The 15,842-nt window shown below is 31.4% G+C and overlaps 1 protein-coding gene across 1 annotated transcript; it reads right to left on the bottom strand.

Annotated features, from left to right (window-relative positions):
- Positions 1-1,374: 1,374 nt before the first annotated feature.
- On the bottom strand, positions 1,375-14,400 carry LOC126884730 (uncharacterized). The gene is made up of 4 exons (XM_050650860.1): positions 14,311-14,400; positions 9,307-9,480; positions 9,021-9,173; positions 1,375-1,738 (listed from the first exon to the last, which is right to left on the bottom strand). Exons 1-4 carry the CDS (start codon positions 14,371-14,373, stop codon positions 1,589-1,591), a joined length of 540 nt encoding a protein of 179 aa, XP_050506817.1. The 5' UTR covers positions 14,374-14,400; the 3' UTR covers positions 1,375-1,588.
- Positions 14,401-15,842: the final 1,442 nt, after the last annotated feature.

Raw genomic sequence — 15,842 nt, 5'->3', positions numbered from 1 at the left:
AATAAAACACCCTGTAACTCAGCAAGTAGCCACATTTTATTTAAGTGATTTTAGACCAATCTTAATATTTTTAGGTCTAGAATCTACAACTTAGAGATTCGACATTCTTAATGAAACTTAACCCTAAAAGAGCCCGTCGTAATATAACTCCAAGAAAAAAATAGAAAAGGAAAAAAAGACAAAAAATTCGTTAATTAGTGAAAAATTCCAAGGAACCCAATTATCGAAACGGCATTTCAAAATATTTAATCCCCGCGACGTTATTAAAAAAACAAATTATAAACAAATTTGAATAATTTTCAAATGCCATTTTAGGGGGAAGTTTAATTGAAATTTGAATTTATCAATACATTTATCGAAAATATAAATAAAAACAAAAATAATAAGATTTAATACAGGTGAGTATTTCTTTGGCAACAACCGCGTTTTTGCAATTAAAAATAGAGTAACATTTAATAAACAAATTGAATATCTCAAAAAATATAAAATAATTTGGGACCAAATTTTTTTTAATTAATACGGATAATATAGCGCAACTTCTCCTATAAAATAAGATATTTTATAGTGCTTACTTAAAACTCTAAAAATATTTTTTTGCAAATTTGTTTTTAAAGACTTATGTATAATTATTTAAATAAATAGGGGGCCAAATTTAATTTAGTAAGTCTTATGTGAACGATTTACTCTTCAACTTTGCAGAAAACAATCCTATAACCTTCATTATTAATTGAATGACCTCAGAAGTTAAAAAAGGTTTCTTTTTGCAAAAATGACCACTTTTTAATTATTTAAACAATGATCCCCTTGTATGATTTGGATACTTTCTTGAAAATATCTTTTGTACCCACCTAAACTTTGATATAAAATTTGTTTCAACCTGTACGAATTTACATTTTGATTTACATGTAGTGTAATTTTATTTTACTAGACTAATTGCCTTGTGTCATTTTTGTAATCAACTATTCTAAATGGGAAACAAACCACAATTTAACTATAAAATGATTTTATTAACGTTTCGACGTCCACATCGGATGTCAACTTTTTGACAATAATTGTATTTTGACAATGACATCCGATGTGGGCGTCGAAACGTTAATAAAATCATTTTTTTAGTAAAATTCTGGCCTAGTTCTCATTTAGAATAGTTGATTATTATTAAGTTTTCTAAAAATGCACAATATCTATAATTTCGCTTGAGAATGGTGAAAATATCAAAAATAGTTGCTATATAATATCCTTTGCAATGATATAGTAGCTGTAAGAATTTCAGAATGTAACTGACGAAGTACTTCGGCTATTCTGCATTCTGCTCTTTGGATTTTTGGAAAGTGGTAAGTATTAAAATTAGTTTAGTATTTAAATAAAATAAAAATAAACTATTTAAAATATTTTATTTCGTTGAAATCATATAATAGAAGTGTACTTCCTACGTGCTTACAAAGTACGTACACATTATTTTTTTGCTTTACGTTATCGTTATCTACTATAGTTTTTTTCCAAAAGGACAAGGTCTATCTAAAAAGAAATAGTATACATCGCATTATTTTACTTCTTTATTGTCATCAAAGTCAGAAAAAAACTAAAATAGCTAAACAGCAATAATTTCTAGAAACCACTCAATTTTGGCAATATGCTCGTCTTTATACACGTAATCTAATTCTACTAAAAATCGTCCTTCTGGCAAGAATTTAGGCCATCCATTAGATGTTAACATTATATCATACGCATATTGGTGGCCCTAAAAATAAATAGACAAGTTTATAAAACACAGATTCTCAATTTGAAGAGAGACTAGTAGTAGTACATAACAAGTGTTTGGTAAAGGCAACATTGAAGGATGTGTGTGTGTGTGAAAAAATGATTAATTATTTATATGGGAAATAAGCCACAATTAAAATGAAAAAAATAATTTTATTAACGTTTCGACGCCCAAATCGGGTGCCGTTGTCAAAATACAAAATATTACTAAAATAAACTAAAGTGTTGTTGCTAAGCAAAAAAAATTCTTCTAATAATTTATTTAATCTCACTCATTTATATTGGCAATTCAGACATATATTATACATTTTAAAGTAGAAGACTTTAAAATGATATTGCCAATATTTATGAGTTGCGTTCCTGGGACGACTTACTGAAAGATAGTTCATTCGATTACATGAAATTAACCCCAACTCAAGAATATCCGTCATAAAAAATTATAGCATGTGATATGTCTTTAAAAAGACAACCAAATGCAACGACAGTAAAATTCTCGCGTTAGAGACTTCATAGTAAATCACAAGGGAAAACCAGGAAAAACCCTGTGATACTATCCCGACATCGTAAGTATTTGGTCTTACATTAATTTACTCTCAAAAAATAATACCAAATTCTGACTTGTAACATGTTTAAATTATAAATAATATTAATAATACTAGATATATAAGTAATACTAAAATATAAAATATGTACTAGCTCGATATTATTGACTTATTAATCTTGGTATTTTCTTTCTATTGACTTCCTCTTTCAGTATGGGTAACCACATCCTACTGCATTCTACCGAGGAATTTGCGATACAATTGGTTTCATTTAGCATAATTAGAGCTGCTTCTTTGATTTTTCTCTTTTTACTATCTGATTCTTTCAGGACTATACTTGAATCTCTCCACTGAACTCTATGTTCATTATCCCATGCGTGTTGACATATTTGAGATCTCTCAAATTCTCTATTTTTAATATAAGATTGATGTTCACTTATTCTAACGTCTAATGGTCTTGATGTCTCACCTAAATAAAATTGTTCGCATTCACAAGGTATTTTATAAATGCAATTTTTTGTTCTTTCTTGATCATTGTTAGGTTTAGTTTTAGATAGAATAGATCTCAATGTGTTTGTTGTTTTGAATGTTGTTGAAATGTTGAATTTATTTCCTATTGTTTTAAGTTTCTCGGATAGTCCTTTTATATATGGTATTGATATTTTCCTCGTATTATTTCTGGTGAATGTTGTAGGATCCCGTTCTAAGTTGTTCTGTTCCATTCGATCCAATCTTGACAATTCCTTATTTATAAACGATAAAGGATAATCATTTTTTAATAAAACAGATGTTAACAATTGTTTTTCTGCTAAAAAGGAATTTTCGTTAGAACAAGTAATTTTGGCTCTATCATATAATTTTTATATATCATATAATTTTGGCTCTATCATATAATATTTCTAACGAAAATTCCTTTTTAGCAGAAAAACAATTGTTAACATCTGTTTTATTAAAAAATGATTATCCTTTATCGTTTATAAATAAGGAATTGTCAAGATTGGATCGAATGGAACAGAACAACTTAGAACGGGATCCTACAACATTCACCAGAAATAATACGAGGAAAATATCAATACCATATATAAAAGGACTATCCGAGAAACTTAAAACAATAGGAAATAAATTCAACATTTCAACAACATTCAAAACAACAAACACATTGAGATCTATTCTATCTAAAACTAAACCTAACAATGATCAAGAAAGAACAAAAAATTGCATTTATAAAATACCTTGTGAATGCGAACAATTTTATTTAGGTGAGACATCAAGACCATTAGACGTTAGAATAAGTGAACATCAATCTTATATTAAAAATAGAGAATTTGAGAGATCTCAAATATGTCAACACGCATGGGATAATGAACATAGAGTTCAGTGGAGAGATTCAAGTATAGTCCTGAAAGAATCAGATAGTAAAAAGAGAAAAATCAAAGAAGCGGCTCTAATTATGCTAAATGAAACCAATTGTATCGCAAATTCCTCGGTAGAATGCAGTAGGATGTGGTTACCCATACTGAAAGAGGAAGTCAATAGAAAGAAAATACCAAGATTAATAAGTCAATAATATCGAGCTAGTACATATTTTATATTTTAGTATTACTTATATATCTAGTATTATTAATATTATTTATAATTTAAACATGTTACAAGTCAGAATTTGGTATTATTTTTTGAGAGTAAATTAATGTAAGACCAAATACTTACGATGTCGGGATAGTATCACAGGGTTTTTCCTGGTTTTCCCTTGTGATTTACTATGAAGTCTCTAACGCGAGAATTTTACTGTCGTTGCATTTGGTTGTCTTTTTAAAGACATATCACATGCTATAATTTTTTATGACGGATATTCTTGAGTTGGGGTTAATTTCATGTAATCGAATGAACTATCTTTCAGTAAGTCGTCCCAGGAACGCAACTCATAAATATTGGCAATATCATTTTAAAGTCTTCTACTTTAAAATGTATAATATATGTCTGAATTGCCAATATAAATGAGTGAGATTAAATAAATTATTAGAAGAATTTTTTTGCTTAGCAACAACACTTTAGTTTATTTTAGTAATATTTTGTATTTTGACAACGGCACCCGATTTGGGCGTCGAAACGTTAATAAAATTATTTTTTTCATTTTAATTGTGGCTTATTTCCCATATAAATAATTAATCATAAAAATGCCACAAGGGAATAGCTTCAGAACAACATCAATGTGAAAAAATGGCTTGGATGCCAACATTGAAGGATGTTCTATTCTTTTTTTTATTTAGAAAAACATTAATAACGAAGTAAAAACTCTTGTTGTAATGTAAAATATTTTTTCTACGACCGTTTAATAACATGCTCATTATTTGCTATTTTTTAATAGATAATAGCACCCATTACTTTAGCCCGTGAGTAATAATTCATTACTCACGGGCTGAAGTTACTCACGGGTCATTACTCACGGGCTGAAGTTAGGTTCAAGTGGTGCATGCCACTTTATATGAATCGTAAACTGCAAATAAAAGTACTTAAATTTGTTTATTTAATACAATAATTATTGTACTTTATATCAATAATTAACTTCAAAAAATTTTTAAAGGAATTTTAACTGTAACAATGTCCGTATATTTTTTACGTTTATATCTTGTTTACTAAAAATTTTGACGTTTAGGTATCATTTATTTTAGTGACAGTGACATTAGCGTATTTTGTTTGTGTTAATTGGAATTTATAACTAATATTGTGTTTATTTTTTAAGTTGTATTGTGATAAATATGTTAACATAGTATATAGTTATATTATTATATTATATATAGGGTGAGGCAGATAACTGGCCTATTAGAAATATCTCGAGAACTAAAGCCAACAGAATCATGAAAATTGGAATAAAGGGGTTTTGAAGGATGATCTATTAAATGAAAATATTTTCATCTCTTTGCAACTTCCGGTTATACCGGAATATAACTTCGTTTTTTTAAATGGGACACCCTGTATATTTTTACATTTTTGGATTCTCTTCGATGTCTTCTTTCTTAAAATATGAGGTTTTATAATATTATACAGGGTATTTCAAAATATAATTACGTTTTTTTATTAATTTCGTAGCAAAATTAACACCCTGTAGAATTGTAATAGTTTGACATCTAAAACTCTACTTACGTTCAAATGATTTTTAATATACTCTACTATTGTTAAGAATCATTAGTATAGCTAAATTTTTAATTTTAGTATACAGGGTTGGTCGAAACTCGGAAAGAGTATTTTCTGAGTTTTCTTAAATGGAACACCCTGTATTTTAGTATTGTGATGAAATGATATTTTATGGTACTTTTTTATTTCTTAAGCATTCCCTATACCTAACTGCTTTAATTTGTGAGTTATTGGTGATTCAAGCTAAACATTAATTGCACCAAAAAATACGTAAAATTTTATTAGGTTGGCCGTGAAAATACTCAATCCCAAATAATTTTTCAGAAATATATACATATTAATCCAGACTGGTCCCTAAAATTACCAATAATGGTTTAGCTATCAAAATACCTACGTAGTTAAGATTGTTGGTGCGATTAACAATTAAGCACAAATTAAAGCAGTTAGGTATAGGGAATGCTTAAGAAATAAAAAAGTACCATAAAATATCATTTCATTACAATACTAAAATACAGGGTGTTCCATTTAAGAAAACTCAGAAAATACTCATTCTGAGTTTCGACCAACCCTGTATACTAAAATTAAAAATTTAGCTATACTAATGATTCTCAACAATAGTAGAGTATAATGAAAATCATCTGAACGTAAGTAGAGTTTTAGATGTCAAACTACTACAATTTTACAGGGTGTTAATTTTGCTACGAAATTAATAAAAAAACGTAATTAACTTTTGAAATACCCTGTATAATATTACAAAACCTCATATTTTAAGAAAGAAGACATCGAAGAGAATCCAAAAATGTAAAAATATATAGGGTGTCCCATTTAAAAAAAACGAAGTTATAAGCAACTTCCGGTATAACCGGAAGTTGCAAAGAGATGAAAATATTTTCACTTAATAGATCATCCTTCAAAACCCCTTTATTCCAATTTTCATGATTCTGTTGCCTTTAGTTCTCGAGATATTTCTAATAGGCCCTTTATTTGCCTCACCCGTATAGTTAAATGTAAATTATACATAAAACTTTATGAATGAAACAAGTCCGCCGATAATGGCAATTTCCTATTTATTAGATTCATTGACAGTAGGTGCAAATTTATGCATATAATTTTTCGGAAACGAATAGAACTTGGATTGACTATTTCTTGTTGTATTTTTACAATAAATAAGAATTTGGTAAAAGTAGGCAACCAATTATTCAGCCACGTACTAGGGGTAAACAGCATTTAGGTATTTTTGTAAATTATTATAATTTGAATCTTGAGTAGTTGATAATTATATTTTTTACTAATTAAAATAAAAAAAAGTCGTAGAAAAAGTATAGTTTTAACTATTTATAAGGGGAAATAGGCCACAATATTATTAAAAAATGATTTTTATTAACGTTTCGACGCCCAAATCGGGTGCCGTTGTCAAAATACAAAATACTTCTATAAATATAAATATAAATATACTCTAATGAATTTACGACACTCGCCTCATCATCGTGAGTAATAGCTATCATTACATGCTCGTTGAACAATATACTATTAACTATGGATTACCTACATTAATGTTCAGAACGTTTAATTCCGATAGGGTCGTCCATTTTAAAGTAGGGACTTTATATTCCTGGAAAGTTATCCGTTTTCAACGGCTATTTACAGCTAATTTAATACTTTTTAAAATATAACAAATACTTTAAATCTTACATATTTGGTTCCAACCTATTTGGTTGTGAGGCTATTTATCAAGTACATACTTCAAAGTTCACTGAAGATAAACTGATAAGTCCGAAAACGTTCTGAACATTAATCTAATCCATCTGCATTTTTAAAATTAATTAATTAAAATATACCAATTTACAACAGGATATTTTACTTCAATGTTAAAGTTCCTTTTAAGTATTGGGACCGTGCAGTTTGGAAGAGCGACACCTGGTTTCATAGCTCAGCAACATGTTTAGCACTTTTAATTCTATTGGCCAAGTATATTAGTCCTGGTTACTGGATAATTGTCAAGGCCACAGTCCAAAAAAGAATAAGAAGAAAAAGTAAGATTGAGGTTATGTTATTAAAATGTAAACATTGTGTTACAAGCAAAATACCATTAATTAAATTCACTTTAATAATTGCATATCATATAAATATTATGGAGCAACATATAATTTTTACAATTTATAACACATCACTTGCGAAATCCCATTTTCTTCAATGACAGTAGGTATGAAATAAACGTCAATGTGAAAATTTCAATTAACAAAATGAATTATTTAAGACATATGTTAAGAAAGTTGCAATATTTATCCACTACTTGCTCACGATCGTTTCTCGTATCCCCTCCAAGTACTTGCACACAGCGAATACGGTATACAGCTAACCCAGTTCACTGGAATTTCGTAAAGAAATAGATACGTGCGGACCCTTGCATTGTTTCTAAAATGGAAGAAGCAAATAAGAAGCGTGGGCCAGAAGAGGAAAAGGTGAAGAAGACGCGTAGACAAGGAAAGAAAGAGTCAAAGGAGAGGCTTAGGCAAGAGGAGCAAGAGGTGAAGAAGAAGCGTAGATAAGAAGAGGGAGAGAGGCGTAAAAATGTAGAAGTAGAAATCATTGTTTATCTCAAATTCTCGAAAACTTGTTAGAGGTAAGTCCAATTAGTTGTAGAATAGACAAATTAGAAGAACAACTGACCAATAAAAAATCGATTTAAAACACAAATTACACAAATAAGAAAACTGTTTAGAAAATAAAATAGGACAACAACAAAACGACTTCAAATATAATTTAGATAGAAAAATAGAAAGAAAAACCGGTACCCAAGCTTCTATATCTAATATTGCTTCCGTATACAATATTGTTTTAGTAACTAATGTCGAATGCTGAGAATATCATGCAAAGATCACGAACAAGGAAGTCCTAGGAAGAAGGAAGAAGGAACCGAAGATTGTGTTTACCATTAAACATATAAAATTACAGTATCTGGGACACGTTATGAGAAATCAGCACCGTTACTCCCTGCTGCTGTCCATATTGCAAGGTAAAGTCAAAGGTAAGCGTGGACCTGGTAGAAGGAGAATATTATGGCTGTGGAATTTGTGAACGTGGTTTAAGAAAACCTCAACGGAACTGTTTCGAGCCGCAACAAATTTTAGAACAACCCACATTCGATAGTCAAACATCATGGAAAACTTCATGGAAAAGCTAGAGCAAATGGCAGGAGCAAGAAAGAAATGGCTGGACTGAGAAAGAAATGGCACGGCTTCTTAAAGGACAGGCAGCAATCATCTTGGAATTTCTTCTCCAGGAATAGGATACACCCAGTTATACCTCTTTGGTTCAAGTTTTAGAAACAATAGGTATATGGCCAGCAGCGTCTAAAGAAGGTTTTTCGAAGTCGGCTGAAAGTTCGATATCAAAAATATAACGAAAGTACTATTGCATTTGGCGTACATGCAATAGTTTTGGTAAACAAATTAGTATAGTAAGTATACAAGCATTCCTAAATGGACTACAGAGTGTTGCAATGCAACAACTCAACAAATAATAAATGATAGCAAATTTTTCAAAAATAATTATATATGTATTATCTCACCTTTATGATCTACTTACCTTTAGTACCGGGCAAGCTTTAAAAGTTGAGTTCTTTGTTATGTTTGGTAGATCGAAATATCTGGTTCCCAGAACATCACAAACTTTTTTTGGAAAACTGATTGGTGTCTTCTTATATTCATTATTTTTAAAAATGAAAAAACTTAAATGCGCCTTGAAAATAAAAAATAAAGGATATCAATATGACATATTGGTAAAATTGAAAATATAAAACCGACTAATTTTAGAATTTATGTATGGGTTTAAGGCAGATTATTCTGTAAATAGAATTCGTATGTTTTATTACCATTACATCATTTTCTTTGGTTACGTCCATAAAGAGTTCTAATTCAACGTTTGCTGTTTTTACTGTACGATTATACGGACCAAAGGTGAAATATGTCAGTTTTAACCAGGAGGTATTACCATCAATTAATCGTGCAAATTCATTATTAAAAATGTATCCTGACCCTTTCAGATCCTGTAAAAAAATAAAAATCAAATAGAGACTGCATAAGACAGAGCATGAAATAATGTAAAATAAAGTCTAATAATATAAAAAACTCTTGAGTTTGAAACAGCTGGAATAAAGGAAAACTGAGTTCCCATTAACAACATTAGATATGCGGATGACACTGTTATTCATATAAGATATTCATCTGGCCAGAAAATATTAAAGATCTTCAAAGGCTGGTGACCAGAAAAGCGGAGTATGGACAAGAATACGGTCTATCAATGAACGTCAAGAAGACAAAATTTATGAGAATATTGACAACTCAAAGAAATAACGAGAATTTTTTCATAGACAACCAACGTCGAACGAGTAGACCAATATGCATATCTTTGAACAATGATTAACTCCACAAATGATTAGTTCAAGGAAATCAAAATCAGAATAGAAGAGGCTAAAGCAAATTAACTTGGTGTTTTATACTAGGTGCTACGTTTTATCGACTTTGTTTTATAGAATGGAGACTTGGAGCTTGAATGCGGCATCAATAAAAAAACTAGAATCATTCGAGTTGTGGGTATATAGAAGAATTCTGAAAATATCGTGGACAGAACACTTCACAAACAAAGAAGTTCTGAATTCTGACTTCTGAGATGGATAAAGAAAAATAGAAGTCTTAATACAATCAAAACAAGAAAATTAGAATATCTCGGACATATTACACATAGCTCAAAATTTGAGCAGTACCAACCAAAAGAACAAGCTGGTTTTCGCCCCAACTACGGTACAAATGACCACCTACATTGCATCAAAGTCTTGATTGATAAATCAATTGAATACAATAGACCTCTAGTTCTAACGTTTATAGACTTCCATAAAGCGTTTGATACTATCGAACTACCCGCACTACTTAAGGCATTGGAAGAGTGTCGAATTGATCATAGGTACACCAATATTATAGAAAATATATACAGAAATGCTACAACAACTATAAATCTGCACGGTCCTACCAATCTGCACGGTCCTACCGGTTGTTCATTACTGTACTTGAACATGCTTCGAAATCACTGGAATGGGAAAATAAAGGAATAAATATCGATGGTGAGATGCTTAGTCATCTACGATTCGCAGATGATGTTGTTCTGATTTAAGATGACCTAAAACCTGCCAATTATATGTTGAGTGAACTCCGCGATGCAGTACGTAAAGTAGATCTAAATATTAATTACCAAAAGACCAAAATGATGACGCATTTAGTTCCGAGCCATACTTTAGGTAGAAGACGTCGAAATTGAAGTTGTTGACAGCTACATATACCTTGGACATACGGGAAAAATTAGCAGAGACAATCAAACTGCTGAGCTGCTAAGAAGAATAACTCTGGGATGGGCAGCATATGGAAGACTACGTGATATTTTTAAAGGTGATATACCTATCAGCTTAAAAAGAAGAGCCTTTAATCAATGTGTCCTGCCTGTTCTTACATATGGCGCAGACACACTTACCCTAACAAGGACATCTGCACGAAAACTACAAGTGACGCAACGTAAAATGGAAAGATCATTGTTGGGCATAACGTTAAGAGATAGGGTAAGAAACGAAGAAATTCGTAGAAGAAGTGGTGTAGAAGACATAATAAAACACATAGCCAAAATTAAATGGAAGTGGGCAGGACACGTCGCCAGAATGAGAGATGATAGGTGGACCAAAAAAATCTTGGAATGGAGACCGAGAGCGGATAGAAGAAACCCGGGAAGACCACCCACAAGATGGACTGACGACATAAAGAGGATTTGTACCAACTAGATTGCAGCAGCGCAGGATAGATCTGAATGTAAGTTTTTCGAGGAGGCCTATGTTCAGCAGTGGACGACTATGGGCTGATGATGATGATTATTACACATGGATACAACTATTACCGTTGATTGAAATATTAATATGCCCCCCCCCCCAATACATCAATAAACGGTATTACACAAGATACAACTTTTTCCAATTGATTATGCAGGGAAAGATTCAAGGAAAAAGAAACATAGGGAGACGTAGAATATCATGTACATCAAATAAACTTTTCAGAGCAGCTGTCTCTAAAGACCGAATAGCTAAGATGATTGCCGACCTCCATCGCGGAGATGGTACTTAAAGAAGATACGGAGTACATTTTTTAAAAGGGAAAATTTACTTTCTGAAGGGAAAATTCTTCAAGAAAGCTTGAGGTTTTAGAGATGTGGTGTTACTGACGCATCTTAAGAATTTCGTGGGTGAATCGTTTGACCAGTGCCGGATTAACCAATAGGCAAAGTAGGCAGTTGCCTAGGGGCCTCGGCCCCAAAGGGGGCCTCGCAGGGCTCAAAACGAAAACTATAAAATTTTAAAATATAAAAAATTGACAAATTTTTATCTCTACCCAACTGACAATATAATCTAAACAATATGTTCCTACCCTTCGGCGTCGTATCTAATTTGAATAATACCTTCTAAAATATTTTTAGTTGGAAACATTTCAGGTAAATACCTGGTAAATCTTTAAGCAATATAAGTAGAATAAGTACAATATAGTGCAAGGTTATATCAACCATAAGAAATTTACTTCAGTATGCATATTTCTCACCTACATTCTGAAGCTTTATGATTCTATTGTATGTATGTACTAAAACTCAAGATTATTGTTGTTCAGTGGCGTAACAAAATCCGTCGGGGCCCCCCGCAGAATTGGAAATGGGCCCCCTTTAAAAAATTTCTAAACGTGACATGATTGTGTAGCAAAAACTTACATGTGTTATAGCCCATTAAATAAACGTGAAATACGGCGATACAGTGTAACTTTCAATGTCATCACCGAAGTGATCCTGATCCAGTCAATACTTCTCGAGTTATTTACTAGTGAAAATGTTCAACATTATTCAACAAAAAACACGTTTTCAGGCGGTTTTTCGCAAATATCTCAAAAAGTAAGTATTCCTAAGTAGCAAAACTTTAGCTTATACAAAAATGAAGTCTATCGACCAAGTAAATGCAAATTTGTAGCTCATGAAAAATTGTTCTTATGAGTCAAATTCCAAATAGAATATTTCAATGTGAAAAAAAAATATTTATAAAAGCAAAACCTACATTTCTTTACTGTTTAAGATTTTTCGTATTACTAATACTCAAGAGCGGATCCAAGACCGATTTTCGGGAGGGCCATGAACTTGCTAATACTTTTTATGTTATTTTGAAAAAAAAAAGGCAATTTTCTGAAATAAAAAAAACTTTTATTACTATAAAACCAATTTTTCTCAAAGATAAGAACTTTTAACCGATCGAACTTGGGGGGAGATTTTCACGTTTTTTTTTTAACAAAAAAGGGGACAATTTTATTTTGAGCGTAACTCGCTTAGTTTGGATGCTAGAAGCTTGCGATGTTCGAAGTTCCGATGAGTTTTCCCCGAAAAGTGCTTCGTTTGTTGGTTATTTCACGTTGAAATATCCGATTTGAAATTGAACGAATAAGAACAATTTTTCATGAGCTACAACTTTCCTTTTATTATGTTGATAGACTTCATGAATAGGTACACCATTTTTTTTTTATTTTTATGAGATACATTTTTGCTAAGAATATTATTTCGATAATTTTTCGATAATATTTAATTCGGTAAAATATTTATTTTTTGAGTTATTTTCGAAAAACCGCCTGAATCCGTGGTTTTTTTGTTGACATTTTCACTAGCAAGTCACTTGAAAAGTATTGACTCAGATAAAGAAGCCCTACAGAACAAAAGGGATATTGCACACACACCGACTGCTGATCGGCGGTCGTGTGTGTGCAACGTGCAAAAATATTAAAGCTATTAAATCGTGTTACCTTATTTAACCTTTTAGATCCCTTATTTTTTAAAGATAAAAGCTTAAGGGCGTAGGCACAAAATTTCGGGCTTATGTTTTTTAAATGCATTCATTTTTTAGAATCCTAAAAAATCTAATAAATATTTTTGAAAAATTTAAACGCAGAATGAAAGATTACATTATTACTGAGGGCCGAAAGTCCCTTAGAATAAAAGTTTCGTTTGAATGAGATATTTGAAATTATAAATCACACTCAATTTTCTCTTTTTTTTTTCACCCCTGTAACTGACTAAAATAAACATTAGAGAAGTTTTCAGGGACTTTTGGCCCTCGGTAATAATATAATCCTTCATTCTGCGTTTAAAGTTTTCAAAAATACTTATCAATTTTATCAGGATTCGAAAAAATGAATGCATTTAAAAAGCATTGGGTCAAAATTTTACGCCTACGCTCTTACAAGGCCACGGTTTCATGATTCTTGCAGTAAAATGTAGGATTTACCTAAGACCTAAACATTACCTATCCATTTTTTCATACAAAAATAAAAATGAAGTCAAATCTTTGTTGAAACAAAAACTCAAATTTTGTTCTCTATAATTTCTACAAAATGTCCACTAATATAATCTATGGAATATAGCTCGGAGATGCAGGGTTGGAGTGAGAAGGCGGAGGTTTCTTAAGGGGCCTCATAGCTTTGGTTGCCTAGGGGCCTCAAGATTCTTAATCCGGGGCTGCGTTTGACTAATGTTGAGTTCCTACGTGTAGATTGAGCAAGGAATGTGGGATTCTTAAAAAATTAAAGAGCGCAAATTAGTATATCTTGGCTTGTTATATGGCTTGGTGCAACTCATTTTTCAGGGTAAAGAATTTGGAAAGGGAAGACCAAGAAGAATAAGAAGAATATGTTTGCGTTAAAACCTGAGAAAGTGGTTCACCATGAATGTCATTCTCAAGGGGAGTACAAGTCTCTCAGGCTGGGTTACACACAGGATAGTGTGATAATATTTTTTTACAAAAAACTTGAATAAAACTTACCACATTAGAAATAAATGATGTAACAATTGAAATCGTCAAAATTGACACTCTGCAAAGCAACATCACATTCCCTTGTGGTTCAAAATAAACAAAAAATCAACCAATTTAAAGTTAAAATAAAATCTGTAATAATAGAATTTAAAATAAAAGACATAATCTAAAGCAGGATATTACAAATATTACCAGATAAAATCTTTAATTACAATTGAATTAAAAAGTTTAAAAAGTATCGAAGCACATGAAGTATTTTCCTATTTGATTTCAAATGAGATATGAAATTACATTATTCATTTCATCGATTTTGCAGTAAATTACATGTCAGTCAGTATTGAATTGAAATGTATGAAGTTCAGTCATGACATATACAGGGTGAGGCAGATAAAAGGGCCTATTAGAAATTACTCGAGAACTAAAGGTAAGAGAATCATAAAAATTGCAATACAGGGGTTTTGAGGTATGAACTATTTAATGAAAATATTTTGGTCTTTATGCTACTTCCGGTTATACCGGAAGTTGATTGTAACTTCGTTTTTTAAATAGGACACCCTGTATATTTTTAGATTTTTGGATTCTGCTCGATGTCTTCTTTCTTAAAATATGAGGTTTTGTAATATTATACAGGGTAGTTTAAAAGATAAATGCGATTTTTTATAAATTTTGTAGCACACTTCACACCCTGTAGAATTCAGGCGCGGATCCAAGGGGGGTCAATGGGGTCAATTGCCCCCTCCTTGAGACTTCGCCTGGTGTCGCCTTTTTTAAGAAAGAGATAATTACGATTGAAAATAAATAGTGGGTTTTGTGTTCTGTTGATAACTGAATAACGGAATGAAACTTAATTCAGAATTCCTTCTCCAAAGTACGTGTTCTCTGTCTTACTCTATGGTGTCGAGTCTTGGACTGTGAATAAAATCGATCTACTAGCCTAAATCGCCTTGAGGCTTTCGAAATGTGGATCTATAGAAAAATTTGAAAAGTATCTTGGGTGAAGAAAATTCGAAACTCCACAATACTAGAACGTCTCAGCAAGACTACTGAGATTAAAGAAGGCATCAAGAAGAGAAAAGTGGAGTATTTTGGACAAGCAATTGGAAGTTTCAAATATAGGTTGCTACAAAATATTATACAAGTGAAAATAGAAGGCAAACGCAGTCCAGGACGAAGAAGCACTTCGTGGTTGATTTAAGGTGGCAATGAATAAAACTAAGATAGCTATGATGGTAACAAATATTCTGAAAGGACATGGTACATGAAGAAAAATAAAGTAACAGCCTATTCCGAAAAAGAATCCTGACGAGAAAATTTTTATTTCATTGCCCCCTCCTTGCAAGGTTGCTGGATCCGCCGTTGGTAGAATTGTAGGGGAGCAGGGGGCTAGTTGTAACAATTTTCATAAAATCAAATATATCTTGACAGCTATTTTCCCAATTATCACTAATTAAACACTAAACGTCAGTTTAACTCTTTCTGAACAAAATTGAACTGAAGAAAAGTTAAAAAGACTGGTATTTTTTAATCAACTAGTATTTTAC

Source organism: Diabrotica virgifera, chromosome 5 (assembly GCF_917563875.1).
Source record: "Diabrotica virgifera virgifera chromosome 5, PGI_DIABVI_V3a".
NCBI lineage: Eukaryota > Metazoa > Arthropoda > Insecta > Coleoptera > Chrysomelidae > Diabrotica > Diabrotica virgifera.
The sequence above is the reverse complement of the archived record's forward strand: the minus strand, read 5'-3'. Positions and strand labels throughout refer to the sequence as shown.